This window comes from Bombus huntii, chromosome 3 (assembly GCF_024542735.1).
Source record: "Bombus huntii isolate Logan2020A chromosome 3, iyBomHunt1.1, whole genome shotgun sequence".
Taxonomy (NCBI): Eukaryota; Metazoa; Arthropoda; class Insecta; order Hymenoptera; family Apidae; genus Bombus; species Bombus huntii.
In genome coordinates this window covers 12544550-12566150 of record NC_066240.1, presented here as the reverse complement: position 1 = coordinate 12566150, position 21601 = coordinate 12544550, and the positions used below count along the sequence as shown (strand labels likewise).

At 28.0% G+C, this 21601-nt stretch overlaps 7 protein-coding genes across 18 annotated transcripts; 4 read left to right on the top strand and 3 right to left on the bottom strand.

The window, feature by feature from the left end:
• Positions 1-78: 78 nt before the first annotated feature.
• Positions 79-7041, top strand: LOC126863615 (cullin-3). Of its 3 annotated transcripts, none has more exons than XM_050613944.1 (14): positions 79-1121; positions 2233-2616; positions 2693-2896; positions 2974-3153; positions 3238-3612; positions 3814-3984; positions 4068-4175; positions 4244-4421; positions 4504-4763; positions 4858-5027; positions 5100-5238; positions 5329-5456; positions 5554-5612; positions 6823-7041. In XM_050613944.1, the coding sequence occupies exons 1-13, from the start codon at positions 1062-1064 to the stop codon at positions 5576-5578; spliced, it is 2382 nt and encodes a 793-aa protein (XP_050469901.1). In that variant the 5' UTR covers positions 79-1061; the 3' UTR covers positions 5579-5612; positions 6823-7041. The 3 variants fall into 3 exon arrangements, with proteins under 3 accessions (XP_050469901.1, XP_050469902.1, XP_050469900.1); XM_050613945.1 differs by lacking the exon at positions 6823-7041 and adding an exon at positions 5737-6601; XM_050613943.1 differs by having other exon boundaries at positions 80-1121; positions 6837-7041.
• Positions 7018-9551, bottom strand: LOC126863671 (ubiquitin-conjugating enzyme E2 L3). 2 transcript variants are annotated; one of them, XM_050614086.1, is made up of 4 exons: positions 9286-9551; positions 8860-8955; positions 8409-8595; positions 7018-8339 (listed from the first exon to the last, which is right to left on the bottom strand). In XM_050614086.1, the coding sequence occupies exons 1-4, from the start codon at positions 9310-9312 to the stop codon at positions 8170-8172; spliced, it is 480 nt and encodes a 159-aa protein (XP_050470043.1). In that variant the 5' UTR covers positions 9313-9551; the 3' UTR covers positions 7018-8169. The 2 variants fall into 2 exon arrangements, with proteins under 2 accessions (XP_050470043.1, XP_050470045.1); XM_050614088.1 differs by having other exon boundaries at positions 9191-9293.
• Positions 9481-12844, top strand: LOC126863616 (conserved oligomeric Golgi complex subunit 2). The gene is made up of 11 exons (XM_050613947.1): positions 9481-9629; positions 9985-10106; positions 10182-10409; positions 10489-10755; positions 10829-11130; positions 11200-11317; positions 11374-11763; positions 11839-12019; positions 12096-12375; positions 12449-12629; positions 12705-12844. Exons 2-11 carry the CDS (start codon positions 10035-10037, stop codon positions 12786-12788), a joined length of 2103 nt encoding a protein of 700 aa, XP_050469904.1. The 5' UTR covers positions 9481-9629; positions 9985-10034; the 3' UTR covers positions 12789-12844.
• A 138-nt stretch (positions 12845-12982) lies between these two features.
• Positions 12983-15090, bottom strand: LOC126863646 (putative transmembrane protein 183BP). Of its 4 annotated transcripts, none has more exons than XM_050614033.1 (8): positions 14791-14939; positions 14608-14688; positions 14374-14475; positions 14211-14279; positions 13988-14126; positions 13700-13901; positions 13446-13610; positions 12983-13356 (listed from the first exon to the last, which is right to left on the bottom strand). In XM_050614033.1, the coding sequence occupies exons 1-8, from the start codon at positions 14858-14860 to the stop codon at positions 13084-13086; spliced, it is 1101 nt and encodes a 366-aa protein (XP_050469990.1). In that variant the 5' UTR covers positions 14861-14939; the 3' UTR covers positions 12983-13083. The 4 variants fall into 4 exon arrangements, with proteins under 4 accessions (XP_050469990.1, XP_050469991.1, XP_050469992.1 ...); XM_050614034.1 differs by having other exon boundaries at positions 13700-13892; XM_050614035.1 differs by lacking the exons at positions 14608-14688; positions 14791-14939 and adding an exon at positions 14946-15090.
• LOC126863635 (tRNA pseudouridine synthase Pus10) lies at positions 14755-17230 on the top strand. 5 transcript variants are annotated; one of them, XM_050614007.1, is made up of 7 exons: positions 14755-14900; positions 15273-15420; positions 15479-15583; positions 15654-15961; positions 16031-16239; positions 16301-16426; positions 16508-17230. In XM_050614007.1, the coding sequence occupies exons 1-7, from the start codon at positions 14869-14871 to the stop codon at positions 17128-17130; spliced, it is 1551 nt and encodes a 516-aa protein (XP_050469964.1). In that variant the 5' UTR covers positions 14755-14868; the 3' UTR covers positions 17131-17230. The 5 variants fall into 5 exon arrangements, with proteins under 5 accessions (XP_050469964.1, XP_050469968.1, XP_050469967.1 ...); XM_050614010.1 differs by lacking the exon at positions 14755-14900 and adding an exon at positions 14995-15136; XM_050614008.1 differs by lacking the exon at positions 14755-14900 and adding an exon at positions 15050-15198.
• LOC126863654 (aurora kinase B) lies at positions 17217-19043 on the bottom strand. Of its 2 annotated transcripts, XM_050614050.1 has the most exons (7): positions 18751-19043; positions 18524-18658; positions 18244-18435; positions 18036-18170; positions 17796-17954; positions 17487-17718; positions 17217-17419 (listed from the first exon to the last, which is right to left on the bottom strand). In XM_050614050.1, exons 2-7 carry the CDS (start codon positions 18634-18636, stop codon positions 17333-17335), a joined length of 918 nt encoding a protein of 305 aa, XP_050470007.1. In that variant the 5' UTR covers positions 18637-18658; positions 18751-19043; the 3' UTR covers positions 17217-17332. The 2 variants fall into 2 exon arrangements, with proteins under 2 accessions (XP_050470007.1, XP_050470006.1); XM_050614049.1 differs by having other exon boundaries at positions 18524-19043.
• A 152-nt stretch (positions 19044-19195) lies between these two features.
• Positions 19196-21580, top strand: LOC126863668 (calcineurin subunit B type 2). The gene is made up of 5 exons (XM_050614082.1): positions 19196-19344; positions 19539-19578; positions 19967-20178; positions 20256-20465; positions 20535-21580. The coding sequence occupies exons 1-5, from the start codon at positions 19342-19344 to the stop codon at positions 20580-20582; spliced, it is 513 nt and encodes a 170-aa protein (XP_050470039.1). The 5' UTR covers positions 19196-19341; the 3' UTR covers positions 20583-21580.
• The last annotated feature ends 21 nt before the right edge of the window (positions 21581-21601 follow it).

Here is a 21601-nt window from a genome sequence, read left to right as displayed (position 1 = left end):
TTGTATTTAAATCTAGGTTTATATATACATATAAATTCAATATATAAGTATTAAAAATAACGCGATTGGTTCTACTCAAGAAACAAATTCAAGAGTATTATCAATCTGAAGTGAGCCACTTGTAATCGCGGGTAGCTTCCAAACTTATTAAACAAATTAAATTGTAAATATTCTTTGTCCTACATGTAATTATTAAATTTGGGAAATTCGAAGATAAAACGACATGTATAACGTTTATGTACGACATAAAACGATAAAACACGATAGCCTTTTTTCTACGGCGTTGGCAGGATAATGAAATTCGTAATGGGCGAATCTATAGTAACAACAGTGTTCGTGATTCATGTGCATGGAGCATATCGTTGTGACTGATATATTGTGTACCCTATATCGGACCATAGGATGAAAACTCAAGTTTTCACAATCTAAATTCACTATGCCTCGAGAGACGCTGAGAACGTACCAACAATCACGTTAACGTGGTAAAAAAAAAAACCAGCGAAAATTCGTGTGTATTATTGAGATCTGACAGATTCATCGTCTTCGTGACAGGAGTGCGTGAATTCTTTTTCCTTTTCTTTCTTTTCCTTCCGTTTCACCTTTGTTCAACCTCCTTATCTACATTTTCCTCTCTCTCGTCTTCGCCTTCTTTCCTTTTTTCTACTCTTTAACCCTTAAGTATTTTATCCCCTATTTTCACCTGCCGGGTGAAAAAAAGAGAGCATTCTTTACTCTTCTCCATCCCCCTCTCTCTTTTCTGTCTTTCTCTGAATCTCTCGTTTTTCTCAACCCCCTCTTCCACGACACATCGCGTATATTTTTCTTTTCTTTTACTTAAATGTCCACGATAACAACACAATTTTCGGCTCTCCTACACAACGTGAACGTGGATGAGTGATCGTATTTTCGTACGATAGCCGATCGTCGGCTATTCCTACCTTGTACAAGAAGTGAATGCTCTCTACGTTTAACTGGTGTCAATGTACACACGGTGTAACGTTATCGTAGCATCAGGAAGAGAGCATTTCTAAAAAGAATCCTCGTCCAGCTAGAAATTCGACATGATGAAGAGCAGTGCTATGCTTAAGAAAGAAAGCAAAATGCGCATACGTGCTTTCCCGGTGAGTAGTAACTTCGTTTGTTTTTATTTTTTTAGTTTTCGTTCTTTTTCCCTTTAATATTTATTCGCTCTCGCATTTTATTTCTTTCCTTTTTCTTTCCCTTTATATTTTTATTTTTCAGTTCTATATATAAACTAATAAGCGCACGTTGTTCTAGTTTATGTATATACATATATATTTTGGTAACCTGTTCTTTTAAATTACATGTCAACTTATAAAAAGTTGCAATAATTCATATTTAGAAATGTCATTGCGTTTTTATCAATTGATTCTCTTTGCAATATTATCATTTTGTATTTCAATGTGTAATAATACATTTCTTCTCTTAAGAATTGTGCATTGTAATATTGTACATTTTATTATAGAGATGAATGTATTGGCAGTTGCTATAGTGGCAAATGAAAAAAGCAATGAAATGTAAATATTTCAATGTTATCATGTTTATTAATGAATTTCAGTTTAATCTGTCATTAAAGTTTGGAACTGTGATTATTATCCACTAAATTTGTGATTGTAAAGCTATATCACTTAAATTATGTGTTAATCAATATGATACTAAAAATTACTTAAACAATACTTTGATACTTATGTTATCATGTCAAATATTTATATGTCCCTTTGTGGTTATAGTTTATATTGTATGTACTTGATTAGAAAATGTTATTTGTTTGTCACTTTTTCATTTCTATCTAATGAAACAATAAAGCATAAAACTTGTATTTATACAAGCAATAATACAATATTTATGACTTAAACATAATTATTTATTTAATATTACATTTTTTTATACGATAAAGATATTGTAAAAATGATTCATGAAAGAATCATTTTGACTTTATATTAAAATATACAGAATACTAAAGAAAAAATGCAAACAATTAACATAAAGTATCTCAATAATATATATAATACATATATTTTTAGTTGTGATCATTAATGTTAAAAATTATGTTATATAATTTGATGTACCCTATTGAATTTTTTTAGTAAAACCAATATATCTGTTCTATTTGTCTAGTTTTTAATTTTTCATTAAGTTCTAATTCTCAGACATTATTTATCTTGACTTGCAATTATCAAATTAATATTGCATCTATTGCTTTGTTTTTAGACAACTATGGATGAAAAGTATGTAGAAAGTATTTGGGCTCTACTGAAAAATGCTATTCAAGAAATTCAGAAGAAAAATAATTCAGGGCTTAGTTTTGAAGAACTTTATCGAAATGCTTATACTATGGTTCTTCACAAATATGGGGAACGTTTGTATACAGGTTTAAAGGAAGTTGTAACACATCATTTAGAGAATAAAGTTAGAGAAGATGTATTAAGATCTCTTCACAATAATTTTCTTCAAACATTAAATCAAGCTTGGAATGATCACCAGACATCTATGGTGATGATCAGAGATATTTTAATGTATATGGACAGAGTATATGTGCAACAACATGATGTGGACAATGTGTACAATTTGGGACTTATCATATTTAGAGATCAGGTAACTGTTTGCTACTTAGTTCAACAGCTTTTGAAGTAATTGGAGATTTATTGATAATAAATTATATCATTTTTAGGTGGTCAGATATGGATGTGTTAGAGATCATTTACGAGAAACTTTACTAGGTATGGTAGCAAGAGAAAGAAGGGGAGAAGTTGTAGATCGTATTGCAATAAAAAATGCCTGTCAAATGTTAATGTTACTTGGCATTAACAGTCGTCAAGTTTATGAAGAAGATTTTGAAAGGCCTTTTTTACAACAAAGTGCTGAATTTTATAGAGTACGACAATTTCTTTATATTTTTTAACATCATTTAATTTAATATTATGTAACATCATTCTTCTGTTTTTTATTTAGATGGAATCTCAAAAATTTTTGGCAGAAAATAGCGCATCAGTATATATTAAAAAGGTTGAAGCTAGAATTTGTGAAGAATCAGAAAGAGCAAAACATTATTTAGATGAATCTACTGAACCGCGAATAGTCGAAGTTGTAGAAGAAGAACTAATTAAAATTCATATGAAAACTATTGTTGAGGTATAAATATCGTTCTATTGATACAATATATTGTGTTATCATATAAAGTGACAAATTAGAACAATTTACTTTTTTTATTTATAGATGGAAAATAGTGGTGTAGTACACATGCTCAAAAATCAGAAAACCGAAGATCTCGGTTGCATGTACAAATTATTTTCAAGAGTTTTGGATGGTTTGCGTACAGTGTGCGATTGTGTCTCTCAATTTCTTAAAGAACAAGGGCGTGCCATGGTTCAAGAAGAACACGAATCGACAACGAATGCCGTTCTTTTCATTCAGAATTTGCTGGATTTAAAAGACCGTTTTGATCATTTTCTTCATTATTCGTTTAACAATGATAAGAACTATAAACAAATGATAGCGTCTGACTTTGAATATTTTCTTAATTTAAATACAAAGAGTCCAGAATATCTTTCACTTTTCATTGATGACAAGCTGAAAAAAGGTGTTAAAGGGGTTAGTTATGTTAACTGTATTTCTATAAATAGGTACTCATGGTAGGTAATACCGTGAAATTTTAATAAATATTTTTTTTCATCATTCTACAAAGGATCGTTTTGTACAAATGAAATACAAACTTTATATCTTGCACCTTAACTTCTGATCATTAATAATGTAAGTGTAAATAACATTAATGTTTGTTATAATACATTTTAGATGACAGAACAGGAAATTGAAGGTATCTTGGATAAAACTATGGTTTTATTTAGATTTCTTCAGGAAAAAGACGTATTTGAGCGATATTATAAACAGCATTTAGCTAAACGCCTTCTCTTAAATAAATCTGTGTCTGACGACAGCGAAAAAAACATGATATCCAAACTTAAGGTAACATTCCTGCTTCTGTTCAATTTATTATTACTGGTATTCACAATATAATATCAATACGTTTTTAATAAATAATATTTTAGACTGAATGTGGGTGTCAATTCACATCAAAATTGGAAGGAATGTTTAAAGATATAACAGTCAGTAACACTATTATGGATGAATTTAAAGATCACGTCCTTACATCTAATGTAAGTTACATACAAAATACTTATAATAATTTTATAAATAATTAATTTTTGCAATTTTCATATTACAGACAAATTTACATGGAGTGGATATAAGTGTAAGAGTTTTAACAACAGGCTTTTGGCCGACACAATCCGCCACTCCAAAGTGTAGCATGCCAGCTGCCCCAAGAGATGCTTTTGATGCTTTCCGACGTTTTTATCTTGCTAAACACAGTGGTCGACAGTTGACGTTGCAACCACAATTAGGTCAGTTAACTAGCATCATTCTATCTTTTCTCTTACTGTCTCTTATTTGACCCACTGAAGTAGATTAATATAATCCCTTTAGGTTCTGCGGACTTGAATGCTGTATTTCACGGACCACGAAGGGAAGAAAGTAGTTGCGGTGGTTTAGATACACCATCATCTTCAAGTTCTATTGGTAATGGAAGTGGTAGTTTGTATGGTAGTGGAATATCCACTAATGGTAGTATTTTAAGCCAACGTAGTAGCAGTTGTGGAAACACGAGGAAACACATAATCCAAGTATCAACTTATCAAATGTGTGTCTTAATGCTCTTCAACAAAAGAGAAAAATTGACATATGAGGTCAGTGTGAATAGTAGCGTTTATTTTTTATTTCTTCTACATCGGACTCCTAATGTTTCACAATTATCTATACAATACATGAAACGTTGCGTAGGAAATTCAAGGTGAAACCGATATTCCAGAGAGAGACTTGGTTAGAGCATTACAATCTCTCGCGATGGGTAAAGCTACGCAAAGAGTGTTATTAAAACATCCTCGTACAAAGGAAATAGAACCATCGCACTATTTTTGTGTCAATGACAGTTTTACCAGTAAATTACACAGGTATCCTTACATTAAAATTACATTAAAATATATCATAATCGGTAGTTGTTAACTTATTTAATAATATTTCAGAGTGAAGATTCAAACAGTAGCTGCCAAAGGCGAATCAGAACCTGAAAGAAGAGAAACTCGTAACAAAGTAGATGAAGATAGAAAGCACGAGATAGAAGCAGCTATCGTTCGTATTATGAAAGACAGGAAGCGTATGCCTGTATGTAGTATCACTATTAATTACATTGTAATTTATAATTACTCCAATGTTTTACGCTCTTTTATTCCATATTTTATCTTCTTTTTTTAGCATAATATACTTGTAACAGAAGTAACAGAACAATTAAGAGGTCGATTTTTGCCGTCGCCTGTAATAATTAAAAAACGTATTGAAGGTTTAATCGAACGTGAATATTTGGCACGCACGCCAGAAGATAGGTTTGTATAAAACTTATCTAGTATCTTATATTTTATTATTAATTCTCTATTATAACTACTATTATTTTTAACATTGTTTTAATCAATTCAATTACAGAAAGGTGTATACATACGTTGCTTAATGTTCGAATTTAAATGTTGGATCTGTACAAACATGTAAGTAAACTATAATAATGTCTATTTCAAATATTTTTTCATTGTCTCATTATATTTTATTGACTTGTACGTTATATCATCAGTTTTTCATTGACTCGTTCATCAAAATTATTACCGTTTCTAGTGTACTTATACGAACATAATTAAGATGATCACGAACGAGGCATTCCACATCACAACTGTATACAACTCGGACAGATTACTGATTCAACATTCCATTAAGTTATAATAACTATTCACATAAATCAATTCGTATTTTATGTTTTAGGCTTTGACAAACTTTGATATCATCTCTTTATTTTGAATATAGTTATTATATATATAGTACTACGTGTTAATTTTAATTCTGTTAACTTAAAACTTAAAATTTAAAGTATAATTTCATCAAGAAAAAGATCAGTAATTTTATAAGATATATTGAAATAAATTGATGTTGATTGCCTCGAAATTTAAGGAGAGTAGTTACACGTATTTGATAATTGGCTAGTTTGGTGGAAAAGGTTGACATAAAGATAATTGAATGAATTACAATATATACTTCCAAGTATAAAATCAAGTTTTATAAATAAATTCTGTAAAATTCTTGATATCCTCTTCCCTGAGCTCATTTCATTATATTTCAGTTGTAAGTGATTGATTTAGCTAAATATATAAAAATACTTTCTGTAATAGAAAATTGTAATTTAAATTTAATAGGATTTACTTGAATATACATTATATACACAAATTTGTTAGTAATAAATGAATAGTGAGTTACAATCATTAAAATTGATTCACCCATTCTATGTATCGTGATTCAGTAATTTTTTATGCTTGTAAACCTATGAATATATCTATTATCAAAAACAACTTACAATATAGCATAAATTTTATTAAACCATTAATGTTAAAGAATGATTTCATTTACATTCGTGATTATCTATTATATGTGTACATAAACAATGTGAATGTGTATCTAAGAATATAATTGCCTCATTTTCAGTGTTTAATTACTTTATTTTAATCATTTTTCATATCCTTCTAAAATTTAATTACGTCCCTCGTTTATTTCCAACAAATTCTAATTTTTTATTAAATCAGTTAAAATCTAGAATAAATTACAATAAAAAAGTAAAACATTTGGGAGGTCTCTACAAGATCCACCTCTTCCACCTAGCTCAACAATTATTTTATTACAATTAAATTAATCCAATTCTTCGTTAAATCGCAGAATATTTATTATAGTATGCCAAAAGTGGAATCTACGAATTTGTAACAGATGCGGAGTTTACTAATGGAATTAAAAAAAGAGTGAGCGCACGAGCTTATATAAAAGACGAAGAAGTTAATAAAGGAATGAAAAAAAAGATTATGATTAAAAACTGTATTACCATGAGCTCGTGTGTGGGCAAATGAAAAACATGTGAAATGCATCATATTTTTATTTTCATTTATATCTTTATTTATTAATATAGAGTTTTAATATTTAAACAAAAGGTTTTACCTTTTCTTACGCAAACTGAATAAAAAATAAAACCCTGTAAAAGCATTCCTTAGTTTTAACACATTTTAAATACAAGAATATCATATTAATTCTGTCCAATCCCTTTTTATTCCATTTTCTAACATTTCTTGTCAAATTAACACGTCACGATAATGTGATCCGTTGATACCGCACATATTATGTGTAGTGGATCACGTCACGAATGCGTTAAATACAATATTATCTCCTTATTATATACGCATGTAATCAGTGAGTTTAAAATTGTTTAAATGCTAATATTGATATTTCAGAATTTACAGTTGAATTATTATACAGTGTCATATGCCACATAAAATAACGAAATAATGAAGATATTAATTTAATTTTTCGCTGTTTAATAGGGTAATATTACTATAAAAAATAGATATACACGGAAAGTAATTCAATTGTAAATGGAAGTGAAAGATCAAGTTACGAATTAATCTTTTGTATTAGAAGATAAAGTTATATTCTCAAGATAACATTAAGAAAAGTACTCTCAATCAAACTTAAAATCGAAACACGATTACAGTACCAATACGATCAATTTAACAATTACAAATATTTTATGTACATTTGTAATAATTATTTAATGTTTGTGGATTTGATTGATCTGAATCAAAATTTATCCATAATTTGAAGAGTTAACATGTTTGTAATTTCTTAACATTGAAGGTAAATACATTACTCTATGTCGTATTTGTCACAATGAACTATAATTGCTTTGCTTTCAACAGAAAAAAGAGCAGGTGATGTTTTTTATGCTTCCTAAAATCATATGGATCGCATATCCATATAACAACTTCAAAATACAAATTGTATACAATATCATACAGTTAGTTTATTATATTTTTACTTTGCTCTGAAAAATTTGTTTATCCACTTTATAAACATTACAATTTGCACATATTAATATCATTGTCAGTAGTTAACCAATACTGTACACATGTATCTTATTCAACTTGCTTTTCATGTAACAGAGAAGTCTATCATGGTTTGAATTAAATTAGCTGACGAGTGGCAGGCATCATGGTGAGTAAAATTGGTCACTCGTGGTTATTCGTTAGAAGATGACGATTCCCGCCTTTTTTCTGCATGCTTTTTTGTGAACTCTTCTGCATTTTTTAAAAACTTTTTTCTATCCTTTAAAAATTCTTCTGCAAGATCTGCCCTTAAAGGATGCTCTGGTTCAGGATCATTTACTAATGCTATCAGAGCTTGTACAACTGTAAATCAATTATGTATTACTTATTCTTCTATATTGTAACAAGAAAACAATGCAAAGAAAATTTAACCTTGGTCTGTCTTTGTAGCTGGTTTCCAGTTTTCAGCACTTATAATTGGTAAGCACACTTGCCCTTTCTCATCCACATTTGGATGATATATTTTTGTTTTAAAGTTTATCTTTGGAGGCTTAAAAGGATACTCTGCGGGAAAGTTTATTTCAATGCGAAATGCTCCTTTATTATATGGTGGATTATCCTAAAACATTTTAAGAAGAATGACAAGCATGTCTAAAAGAAAAAATAACAAAAAAGATATATGTCAGATATAATTAGAACTTGTATCATTATGTTACCGATTAAATTTTGAAAACGACATATACAATCATTCCAATGTTTCCAAAATCAAATTGTAGTACAGCATTGCGTATATCTAACTATAGTTGTCTTTACAAATAGGATTAGGTTAGGTTAGATTAGATTAGATTATATTTCTAAAATAGAATGGTACATCAAAACATACCGGTAGTATGAGACCTTGCCAAGTGAGAATATTCGATTCATCTACTTGAATATTTGTAAAATTTTTCATTGCCGAAGCTCTTAAATCACCAAGTTCCTAAAAGTGATACAATGATTATCACCGAAATTATTACTAAAAACTATAATAATCAAAAAGACATTCTTTGAACGAATAATGAAAATTCTAATTCATATTATTAGAGAAAATTTTAAGCACTTTGAGGATAAATATTAACAAATAATATTGGAAGTATCCAATATTCTATATCATCATGGGAAACCTCGACATCATTTAGAACATGCTATGAAAATTAATCCTGTTAAACATGTACATGACGAGTGTGTTGAAATGTTGATATTGTATTTTGCAATGTTTTTCACATATTCAATGTACTATCGTTCCTCGTTGACAGAAACTTTGATTTACCTTTTGCAATCTTCTCGTAGCTGCCATTTTGAAAATAAATTTCACTAAAAGTAGTAAAACTTGTCAAGTTCCTTAGTGATGGCTTCACAGCTATTCTGTCTTCGAAAATACCCTAGTATTTTTTATGAAAGTCTTTGGTAAACGAACATCGAACAAAACACTATATATTCCCTTTCGTTGGATTTTGTTTTACGGCACTAATTTCTCATCAATACAAATGTAGATTATTTACTGTTAGTCACGAATATGAATTGCTCTCCGTCCTATTCGTTTAACTGTATTGTATTGTACGCGTGCGTGCGTTTGGGGTTTATACATATGTACATATACATGCGTCAATTTAGGTAAAAAACCATTATATTTTAATGCCATTAAAGAAAGCATACTTGATAAAGTTTTTCAATATGTTAGATACTCTAAGAACAATTTTTAAATTCATCTTATAATTATCGATAATATATTCATGTACTATGTATAGGTGCTATGTTTTGAATTAATTCACATATAAAGGTTGTTGCAAAGAATTTTTGACTTCACATTCTTATACTGTCTGAAACATTTTTTTAATGACATATCAACTAGTGTTAATTGTCAAATTTTATTAAGTAAATTAACTATGGATGGGCTCTGTGATAACATATTGTATATTTTAATGAAAAGTTATGAATGTATATATTAATTTGTATGATTAAATAATAGGAAAAATTAATTCCTTATAAAAAAAGGTTAATGGTAAGAAATCTATTACTATGTCGAAGGAAAATATTAACTTACCAAAAGCTCCAAATGATCTATGTTTTTCTGAAGTTGATTTTATTCAAGTAAGTCAATATTAAAATGTGTTTTAACATAGAAATGCACTCTATTATGATACCTTTTATATTTACAATTTCTAGGAAAATTTCAATGTCGATACCTTTCTCCAAGAACACAGAAAGAGCACAAAATTAGAAACAATGCGTGATGATCTTGGAATATACTTGAAATTGTTAAGGTCTGCTATGATTGATTTAATCAATCGAGATTATACAGATTTTGTAAATTTATCAAGTAATATGATTGGTTTGGATAAGGCTATAAGTGATTTACAAACACCTTTAGGACAATTAAGGGAAGAAGTAATGGTAAATTCAACGAGAAAATATATTTAATTATTAAAATACTAAATTTTAAATGTTATTAGTAACATATTTTTTATGATAGCAAGTACAACAGATCCTGGATGATGAAGTTACGGCAATTACTCATAATATGAACGAAAATAAGAAAACACGAGAATACAAGCGAAGTGTATTCAGCTTACAGCATATTTATAAATCTTTGAATAAACTTTCAACTATATTGTCTTTAAACACATTCCTTGAATGTCCTGCTAAAATAGATATTTTAGAACAAGCTGCTGCAGAATTTAATCAATTAGGATTTCATATGTCTAGGTGCAAACTGAACATTATCAATGAAAACCAAAAAGTATGCATATCTTTAAAAAATTGAACATAGACTTACTATTCTTATTAATGACAGAAATGTTATATTGTAATAGGAAGCTGAAGAACTTGAACAGTCTTATATGACATACCTCAATGAATTTTTCTTGGCAAGTATACAAGAAAAAAATTCTTTTTTATTAATTCGTTGCTTAGGAATTTATGTTACACTTGATAAAATAAGTGATGCAGAAGATCTAGTGAGGAAAGAGATTGTTGGTCCATTGATTCATAACGTAATTAATACGGAAAACTTGAAAACTGATTTACTAGGTCTACAAAATATATACAATAGGTTACTGAACATTTTAAATGTAGAACTTAAACAATTATTAGACATTACATTATATCCAAATAGGTATGCATTTTATTAAAGTCAAATTACATATGTCATTGTATAGAAATATTTCTAAATCTTTTTTTACAGACTTTCTGTGAAAGGTTTTAATTTTTTGGTGAACAGTTTTTGGATTGATGTAGAAGAAAAGATTGAGCAATATATAAAATACATCTTTGCTCCTGGAGATCCAATATTATTTCATTCAGTAAGTAAGTAAAGTTATACTATAGTAATGTAGTATATAACATTTTATAATTTCAGAGATATGTAGCAACCCTGGAGTTTTTAGAAAAATTGGAAGCTGAGTGTATTACTCCCGAATCTTTAATTACATTACAAAAGAATTTGCAATATAAAAACTTTTTGAAGAAGTGGAATTTACCAGTATATTTTCAAATTAAATTTCAAGAAATAGCTAGTGGAATTGAGACAGTTTTAACTGAATCAATATCACCAGCATCTGTAAAAGGAACATTGGAGTCCCTTACACAAGATGATTTTTCTCTTTATGCAACTTGTATTATATGGGAAAATCTACAAACGATTTGGGATAATAATGTATATCTACATCAACTGTTTCATAGATTTTGGAAATTCAGTCTTCAGATATGTGCCAGATATCGAATATGGATTCAAACAGTGCTTAAAGAAGTATATTTAATTTAAAAAAATAATATAATATATGATACTTGAATAATTAAAAATCCTAATTTTTTTTATGTAAAGGTATGGCCGATAGAAAATGAAATAAGCAACTTAAACAAAGTAGAACATTCCACAAAACTTAACTTCCTAATTTGTTTGTATAAGGATGTAGAAAAATTTGTAAATATACTTCCATTTCTTTTTGAAATAGCTCGATCGAAATTTAAACAAGAAAATCCAAGGATATTGACGCTATTAAAAGGTTACAACAAGAAAAATGTTAATATTATATTCTTATTCAAATCTTCTATATCATTACCTATATGTTTTTTTCGTAGATTCTCTCGATGAAACGATAAAGAATTTAAAAACAATTTGGCCACAAATTACAAAAGAAATAGTGGATGAATTATTGAAACAATGTGTAACACATCTGAAACAAGTCAGTGATATTCCGAGATTATTTAGACGAACAAAAAGGGATGTACCAACAAAACCATGCTCTTATGTAAAAAATACTCTTGTGTTCCTCCTCAATTTTCATGCAGATTACAAAAAGATAATACCAGATAATGTTAATTATTGGTTGGAATTGGCCCTTTCTGAGTTAACTGAACAGTAAGGAAAAAAGAAATAGTTATTATTGAAAATTATAACATTTGTAAAATTTTGTTATATTGAATTGTTGCAGTTATCTAGCTTCTGTAACAGACGTATTAACTTCAGTGCAAAAAACTGAAGAGAGTTTAAGAAGATTGAAAAAAATACGCGACAAATCCACAGGGTCTCTTACTTCCGAAGTTCAAGGAATCAGCGATGATGAAAAAATACGAATTCAGTTACAAGTTGATGTACAAGCTTATGCTAATATGGTAAAATCTATTGTCAAATAATTCATTTTTCACCATGTAAAAATTGTTTCATTATACATATAAATTATATTTCAGATTACAGAGATGCAGATTTCAATTTCAAATGTGCTTTATATGAAAGAATTGTTACACGCTGTTGAAACCGCAATCAAAAAATAATATTACTTTTTTCTCTATTTCTTTAATTTTTAAATAAACTAATTTAAACTCTCTTATTTTATGTCATTTATTTATTAGTTGTAATAACACAGTATTAATATATGTAGTTTTGTCTGTATATCATTTAACATTTTTCTTATCCTTTCTTTTCCATTTTTTGACTCATGAAATTTTGGAGAACAAGTGTCCAAATCTTTAAATTTAACAGACATTTAATGTATTATTTACATAGAAGTATTTATATTACAGTCGTACTTATCATCTAGCTGCTCGATTATGAAATATGGAATTCTTCTTATAATAAGCTCTGATCCCAAGAATCACTTTGTGGTAATTCAATAGTAGTTATTGAATCTTGGTGGGGATAAGTTGGATGCCACCAATCTAGAATTTGATAGCTAACAACATCATTTAAAATAACTTGATTTGTTAATGTATTAGGGACATCTGACGTTCCAAATCCGAGTTGTAATCGATGATCCTTAAAACCGGGCATCAAAGTCATCGATACTGATTGCAAAATCAAGCCAATTACTGGTGGCAACATACTATATTTTAAACAAGTCACCTATAAATTGTATAATATTGCATAAATTACTATTTACCATAACAATGCATTATGCATTAGAGATAATTGTCTCATAGTAAAATGAATACCCTGAGTATCTTGCAGCCCTCTTCCAAATTCACAGCTACATCCTCTAGCATTTCAAGAAAATCTGTCTTTTTACCATTGATCTTCGTTTTCAGTTTTAATGAATTATTGTTAGCTTTTGGCAACTCTTTTAATTTGAAATAGAAATACCATCGCTTTTTCCCTTCCTAAAAAGAATATCAATAAGTAATTTATGATTAATTAATTTTACTAAATGATTCAATAGTAATATTACGTATGATTCTATGTTGCATACCTTATGCCACATAAGACAGCACTGTCTTTTAACAAGTGAATGTGGCTGATCTTGTCTTAAATAGGACACATTATCAACTTCTTTCTTCAAGGAAAAATAAGTGTAATGTAATGTTCTGATGACACAAGCACGGAGTCCGTGTGTACGAACCATACATTGTGGTTGTAGACGCTCTGGTAAACCAGGAACAAACCTATAGTAACTATATTATGCTTTACTTAATACTCCTATGTATTATCATTCTATTCAATTCTAGATTATTATGTTCTTATATAAAGAAAAACTTACGTCTTATACAAATGAAACCAAAATTTTCCTGTTGTTACCACATGATAAGAACTTCTACATATTTGAGCAAATTTTCCCACAGCCTCTGGACTAATGTATTCAGATATAATAAACCATATATCCAATGGATAATCTACACCTAAATAATGTAAAAATATAATTTGTCCTTTATTTCAGGAATTCTTCTTGAATTTTGCTGTTTCATAGTTTCTGTTTATTTTACCTTCTTCTTCTTCTGTAGTGCTCTCAAAGGAATTTGTCTTTCTGTTTCTTCTTTGATTTGTTAATGCACCTATAAAGTAAGATCAATTTAAGTTTAATTGAGAGCTAAAAATGGAACATGGAAAAATGGAACTTCATAACTGATTATTTCTAAAAGTATCTACCTTTAGTATTTTTCTTCGACTTATTTAAATCACCCAGATTACCTTGATAACTTTCATTCATTTTGCTCCAGAAAGTTTTTTTCTCTATTGTTGCTTCCTTCACTATACAGATAGAATTGGATGAAAAGATTTGTTATAGACTATTCATTCAAGGATACAAATAAATAAGTGGAATTTCTTATATTAGACAGAAATGGCATAACAAAGTTGATTGAAATGTATTAACAAGGTAACCTTCAGAGGAGACATTTATCACTGCCTTTTTAAATCTTGTGTGTGTCCGTGATGAATTTGCAAAGTCGTCAATGGTTATATCTGTCACGAAAAAATAAAGCATTATTTCGTCATTATACACATACTTTTAATAATGTGTCAATCGAGGAATTTTTTAAAATAATTAGTAAAACAATAATTAACCTCCAATCAAATTGTCGTTGCCATTTTCCGCATTTACTTTTTTGTTAGATTTTTTCCTTAAAGTAGGCATGATGTTAAATGCTACGTTATTATATCTACAAATTAATCAGGTACCAGTTGCAACAGAATAAAACCTAAAACTTATAACTATTTACACTAGTAATGGATGACATTGTAACCGTCCATCATATTTTTTAGCGAAGTCAATAAGAAAGATGTGTTCAATCCGTATGAAGCATCGTGTTGTTTTTGCATTTAATAATTTTACGTTATAGATACTTCAGTTTTTTCACTTCAATAGACTAATTGCCAATAATTGAAGATAAGATTGAAGACAGATTTAAATGTAATCTGTATATAAACTTTTATTTAAATATTTAGAAATGTGTGGGATTATATTCTCAGCAGGTTAACGTAAACACGATGATTAAAAACTTTTATTTTAATTGATATTCTTTTAACGTTGAAATACTATGTTACAGAATTTTTTTTAAAATGAACGCTACGGAAAGTGAAAAACGTATCTTTAATTTTTTGCAACTGCAAAATTGTTGCTTAAGATGTTGTTTTCGTTTTGTTGGGTGGCGTACGCTAGATTGTTACGAAGATCCTATTAAATATGCAAAAGATGTATGTTTTAATTACTGTAATTTTTTAATTTTTGATTCAATATTAAATTCTTTTATAGGCTGGGTATATTAAAGCAGAAGATATCTCTTTTAACGATGATGTACCGTGCATAACCTGCTTAGGAATTCTACAAAATAAGACACAAGAACAAGTTATTGGAAAAGTATGTTGAAGCATCTGTTTTAAAATGTATATAGACATTTGATATAAATTTCAAATAATTTTACAAACAGATTCAAGTTGAAGTAAATAAACAAAATTATGATAGTGGAACATTTATATGTGCATTAACAATACCAGTATGCATCAGTGTCAGAGAACGTTTTTTGCATATACAATGTGCCACCCAACTTAATCTTTCAGAAGATGCATTGCTAGATTTTAAAATCAAACTGCAAAGTGTTAAAGATGTTTGGAAATGGATAATGATTCCGAAATTAGAATTGGCTATTAAAAAACAAGTGGATTCAATGACACCTTCTCCATTTCTGATTGAAATTATTCTAACATACAAATTTAATGAGAAAGAATGTGAAACATTGTAAGTTTAGAATTATTTTATTTATAGAAATATGTTACTTCAATTACAATAAAATATTTTTTGTCTTAGATTATTGTGCAAAGGAACAAATAACACAGGGAATAAACGGGAAAGAAAATATAACGAGAATAGATTTAGCAGGAAAAGTATAGAGACTCTAATGACCAAAATAATAGACAAAGAATTTTTTCAATACTTTAAAGCTGTGTCATTTGATACATCAGATAACATTAATGTAGAAAATATCATATGTTCACATTCAAGTATTTTTATAGGAGGTAATATTCCTTATTAAAAGTATAATTATAATATAAATTATTAAATGAATTATAACTTCAGGGCGGTATAATAAATTATCAAGAGAACTCAGTCAAACTCCATGGTTCATAAATGGAGAAAAAAAGATGCAAACATCTGTTCAGGACATATTGTGTAATCCTATTGCTGAAGTAACAAAAGCTCAATGTAAGTTGGATATTCTAAAACTTTTAATATTGTAATTAACAATATTTCAGTCAAAATTTAATACCCGCTTTTCATATATAGCTATTAAATTTTTATCATCTGGAAGAGAAGATGTGGACGTTAGAAACATATATTCTGGAAGGCCATTCGCCGTTGAATTAATTAATCCTCGAATGACCAAAATAACAGAAGAATTACTATCAAATTTAGTCAATAAAATTAATCAGTCCTCAAAGCAAGTACAAATTACGTCAAACTTAAAAGTTTTATCCAAATATGACTTGAAAAGGTTAAAAGAAGGCGAAAATGTTAAAACAAAATTTTACCGAGCACTTTGCGTTTGTCGTAATTCGTCTAAGAACGTATTATCTCTTGAAAAATTAAATGATTTGAAACGTGTGAAAATAATACAAAAGACACCAGTGAGAGTATTGCATAGACGACCTTTAAGTCCCAGAGAACGATTAATATATGAAATGAGAGCTCGCTGGGTTGAGCCTCAGGAATTAAAAAAGTTGGATATTACTACTGAGGATGCTAGTATGTTTTTTGTATTAGATATCAAAACACAAGCTGGAACATATGTAAAAGAATTTGTGCATGGAGATTTTGGTCGAACTAAACCAAGTTTATGCGACATTCTTAATGTCGAAATCGATATAGTCGCATTAGATGTAACAGGGATTAATTTAAATTGGCCATAAAAATTATGTTAGTATTGAAATAATTTTATACACCAATGTAAAAAATATAAATGTTATCTTAATAATAATTGTTTTATAATAAAAAATATATTTCAAATAATTTTTATTATTTCTTTAAAACTAATGTAATTCTTTATATTTCATTAATAATTGTCTTGTAATAAAAAATATATTTCAAATAATTTTTGTTATTCCTTTAAAACTAATGTGAGTCTTTATATTTCATTATCCAAAAATGTCTTTTTACAGCAGCCATAGAGATTCTTTCCGAGCTTTTCCGTTTAATTAACTGTAATTAATATAAAAATGATGATTTGTTTAAATAAAGAATTACAGCAAGCATATGCAAGAATTACCCTTGATATCAAATCTTTGGCTCCTGATGTAATTTGTTCTGGCCACTGTATGTTTATTGTCTTTATTTTCACGTAAGTTTCTTGCTGTGAATCACTAAGAAAAGGTGGTTTACCCACAAGAAATTCATAACAGAGAATACCTAAACACCAATGATCGACATATATATCATATGTTTGTCCTGTTACCATTTCTGGAGGTAAGTAATCTAATGTTCCACATAATGTATTCCTCCTGCAGTTATTGTTATTGATAGTAAACGTTGCTTTACTACTGTAGTAATTATTAATTATAATTATAAATATACTTACTTAGATGATGGCGCATGGACAGACCATCCAAAGTCTGCCAATTTTACATTACCTTCATGTGTAAGTAATAAATTTTCTGGTTTTATATCTCTATGAATTACATTATTTCTATGACAGTATTCTAAAGCATCTGCTACTTGATAAGTATACTTAGCAGATCTGAAGAATAATAATAACAATTAAAAGTAAATATATAAATTAATTAATCATAAATTATAAATTAATTTAAAAAATACATACAAGTGTTCATTAAATCTTTCATTTGGTTGTCTCTTTAATTCCTTATATAATTCTCCTCGAGCAGCAAACTCTAATACAAGATAGATGCGCTTATGATCATGAAAATACGTTAACATTTGCAGAATATTAGGATGCCTAAAAAATATTCTTACAGCATATTTTTATTTATGAACAAAAAATTAAAAGATGCACAAGATAATAAGTTTACCTTAAGTGTGTTTGAATTTCAATTTCACGCATCACTTGTTTTTCTACACGTCCTTTCATTAATTCCACTTTGTATAAAGTTTTCAATGCTACCATATAATGTGTACTTTTCTCTCTAGCCAAGTAAACACGGCCAAATTTACCTCTGCCTAAAGGTGCACCGATTTCAAAATCATCTAAATTCCATTGATACCTATGAAACAATATTTTATATTCATAATAAAATTAAAGTTGATTAACATCTTTCACACTGATTGAAGCAAAATTTCTCTTCGCCATACCTTGATCCTCTAGTTTCAACATGGTCTTCCATTTTACATAAAGTATCTAAAACAATTTCCTTATATTCAGATGGAACATTGGATGGACATTGAAATGCTTCCATGTGAGCCATAATGTTACAAATTATAGACTTTCTAAAAAATGTTGAGATATTTTTGAGGAAAAAGGTTTTATTATACATCTATTATGTTGTATAAATTTATATATTGAAGTAATTTCATATTACCTTTGGGACACAATAGTTATTTATGTAATATATAATATTTGAATTGAATTCTTTAGTAAAATAATACTTCTTAGTAAAATAACCGATATATATTTATAAGAAATTTTTTAACATCTTCTGCACTTTTCAACTGACATTTTTGATTTAAAAAGAACTGATAGATTAAAGTGACATCTACAGTGCGAAAACCGCAAAAAATTTGATTGCAACACGTAATATTCCCCAAATTAATTTCAGTAGAGAAATTTATAATGAAGAAATTACTTTTAAAATATATTATAAATAAGTAATTCAACTTGAAATAAAAAAATTATAATTTTCAAAGAATATCTATAGCCTATCCAACGAGACGAGGCAGTAAACATAAACAAAATTTTGTTGCTATGGCTGCAAAGTGCCTCATCTCGTTGGACAGACTATAGAATTTGTATGCTCATGCTTGTGTAGGCTATATACGTATTTCGTTAAAGTTTCTCTTCTATACTTATCTCATGCTTTCTACTGGTCATCTATCATAAAGTAGTTTTTGCTGATCGATTTTGACATTTTGTGGTAAATTTTTGACAGAAATCGACCGGCTCGAGTATCATAATGGTAATTAAGCATGTTAAATGTTTGAGGTTATTTATATTCGTGTAAATAGTTAAGCAGTATATTATACTACGCGTAATTGATTTTATAATTGTTTTCGTTAAGGAAAATATTATGTGATTATTATCTTTAAAATCCTATAAATAAACTTCTTTTTAACATACTGTGTGTATTTACTTTACATATTTTCTTTTTAGGGTAATGAAAACTCGCTGCCTATGGAACTATGTTCTAATTGTAAGTCAGTATGAAACATTATTTTTGATATCTTGAAATAACCCATCGTTGTTCCAAGTATATTCGTTGAAAATAAACGCTTTATATACTTTTCTAATAGTTAATATTATATTATGAAATTATTTCGAATAATATTTGATAAAAATTTTATATGAGATCATGTTAAAAATAATTTCTTTTTATTTAAATCATTTTTCATTTACATATTGCTTCTGATTTATTTTTATCTCCAACTGCTTCAACTAAACATAGCACTTCTGAAGTATTAACCACCATATTTGTTGATGTACACATACATACATATGCACACATCTAACGCTATTAATAAAAAAATATTAGTTTTATGGTCCTTTCATTACCTTTTAACATAAAAATATCTTTTTTTTAGTTGATGCTGATGAAATTAGAAGATTAGGAAAACGATTTCGGAAGTTAGATTTAGATAACAGTGGTGCTTTAAGTATTGATGAGTTTATGTCATTGCCAGAATTACAACAGAATCCTTTAGTGCAACGTGTTATAGATATATTTGATGCAGATGGCAATGGAGAAGTAGATTTTAAGGAATTTATTTATGGTGTTTCTCAATTCAGTGTTAAGGTACATATAAATTTTATTACAAGATAACAATAAATATAAATAGAGCATTCAAAAATACTTTCATTCTTTTTTAACAGGGAGATAAAGAAAGCAAATTAAGATTTGCATTTAGAATTTATGATATGGACAACGATGGTTTTATAAGCAATGGGGAATTATTCCAAGTATTGAAAATGATGGTAGGCAATAACTTAAAGGATACTCAACTTCAACAAATTGTTGATAAAACAATATTATTTGCTGACAAAGATGAAGATGACAAAATTAGTTTTGAAGAATTTTGTTCTGTAAGTAAAAACTTTTAGATGATTCTAGACAGGCTAATTATATAAAAAATTTGTTATATGTGATTTCAGGTTGTTGGTAATACAGATATTCATAAGAAGATGGTGGTTGATGTTTAAATTATTGAAAGTTTATGGAAAGAAAAATATTAGAGAACAAGTTAATGGTAATATCAATTTGACTTAATGAATTCATTATTAACACTAGATTGATTGAATAGTTATAAGTAACAAAATTGTGTAGGGTGAAATTATGTTATTAAGTCTTTAATCTATACAAAGTCTTTAATATATATATATATATACATAAGTTTGTCATCTGTGAAAATGCTTTCCATAGTGCACTGTACATTACAATTTAATTGACCACCGACCTTCTAAGATTGTGCACATTTACTAAACATGTGTATTGTATAGATTTTAATATTATAAAATGTCTTATACGCAACATATTTTTAGTTGAAATATTACGTTTTTTTAGTTGAAAATATTATTCAAATAGCTCTGTTATCATTTTATAATTTATAATATGATTTAATTAGTGTACAAAAAGCTATAAAGTTGTTCCAGAATATTATTTTATATATTGAAATCTAATTCAGATATATGTTTTCATTCTTATCTTACAATATACTTCAATAATGTGAAATATGTCTAGTAAAAAATTGCATTTTCCATAAATTTAATTTTCCTAATTTTTCTATTAAATAATCAGAGTTAAATGAATAGGAACATTTCATTTCTTTCATAATATAAGACTCATTGAATTAGGTTCTGTAAGTAGTTAATTTGTAAAAAAGATTCTGTTTATTTTTAAAAGAAGTTTGTATTGTATATATTATGTTCAATGATTAATTAATCCATCAATTGTGTATTTGAAAGAAGTATTATATATTATTTAATCAATTATTACTAACATTTGAGAAGTCCCATGTGTTGATAAAATCGATTTTACAGGGAACTTCAGTTTTGAACTGGATTAACATAATAGCGGGATTCTCGAAACTTTCAAATACGCAAATTTTTAAAAATAACCTTATTTGTTTATTATATGACTATTAAGAGAATAATGTATTACAAAACAGAAATTAAATAATATATATTGTTTTATTCTATGATTATAATATTTTGTACATTTA

Bases quoted from the DNA above. Each gene is read 5' to 3' on its own strand.
- LOC126863668 (XM_050614082.1), top strand. The intron at 20,179-20,255 runs GTACATATAAAT...CTTTTTTAACAG, and splicing joins TTTCTCAATTCAGTGTTAAG to GGAGATAAAGAAAGCAAATT. The intron at 20,466-20,534 runs GTAAGTAAAAAC...ATGTGATTTCAG, and splicing joins GTTTTGAAGAATTTTGTTCT to GTTGTTGGTAATACAGATAT.
- LOC126863654 (XM_050614049.1), bottom strand. From the start codon at position 18,705: ATGTATAATAAAACCTTTTTCCTCAAAAATATCTCAACATTTTTTAGA. The intron at 17,719-17,795 runs GTAAGTATATTT...CAATAACTGCAG, and splicing joins GTCCATGCGCCATCATCTAA to GAGGAATACATTATGTGGAA. The intron at 17,420-17,486 runs GTAATTCTTGCA...TATTAATTACAG, and splicing joins CCAAAGATTTGATATCAAGG to TTAATTAAACGGAAAAGCTC.
- LOC126863616 (XM_050613947.1), top strand. From the start codon at position 10,035: ATGTCGAAGGAAAATATTAACTTACCAAAAGCTCCAAATGATCTATGT. The intron at 10,410-10,488 runs GTAAATTCAACG...TTTTTATGATAG, and splicing joins AATTAAGGGAAGAAGTAATG to CAAGTACAACAGATCCTGGA. The intron at 11,318-11,373 runs GTAAGTAAGTAA...TTATAATTTCAG, and splicing joins ATCCAATATTATTTCATTCA to AGATATGTAGCAACCCTGGA.
- LOC126863615 (XM_050613944.1), top strand. From the start codon at position 1,062: ATGATGAAGAGCAGTGCTATGCTTAAGAAAGAAAGCAAAATGCGCATA. The intron at 2,617-2,692 runs GTAACTGTTTGC...TATCATTTTTAG, and splicing joins TTATCATATTTAGAGATCAG to GTGGTCAGATATGGATGTGT. The intron at 3,985-4,067 runs GTAACATTCCTG...ATAATATTTTAG, and splicing joins ACATGATATCCAAACTTAAG to ACTGAATGTGGGTGTCAATT.
- LOC126863646 (XM_050614033.1), bottom strand. From the start codon at position 14,860: ATGCCTACTTTAAGGAAAAAATCTAACAAAAAAGTAAATGCGGAAAAT. The intron at 14,476-14,607 runs GTTACCTTGTTA...CTATCTGTATAG, and splicing joins GATAAATGTCTCCTCTGAAG to TGAAGGAAGCAACAATAGAG. The intron at 13,357-13,445 runs GTATTCATTTTA...TACAATTTATAG, and splicing joins AGGGCTGCAAGATACTCAGG to GTGACTTGTTTAAAATATAG.
- LOC126863671 (XM_050614086.1), bottom strand. From the start codon at position 9,312: ATGGCAGCTACGAGAAGATTGCAAAAG. The intron at 8,956-9,285 runs GTAAATCAAAGT...TATCACTTTTAG, and splicing joins CTACGAGAAGATTGCAAAAG to GAACTTGGTGATTTAAGAGC. The intron at 8,596-8,859 runs GTATGTTTTGAT...AAAATGTTTTAG, and splicing joins GGCAAGGTCTCATACTACCG to GATAATCCACCATATAATAA.
- LOC126863635 (XM_050614007.1), top strand. From the start codon at position 14,869: ATGCTACGTTATTATATCTACAAATTAATCAG. The intron at 14,901-15,272 runs GTACCAGTTGCA...ACTATGTTACAG, and splicing joins TATATCTACAAATTAATCAG to AATTTTTTTTAAAATGAACG. The intron at 15,962-16,030 runs GTAAGTTTAGAA...TTTTTGTCTTAG, and splicing joins GAGAAAGAATGTGAAACATT to ATTATTGTGCAAAGGAACAA.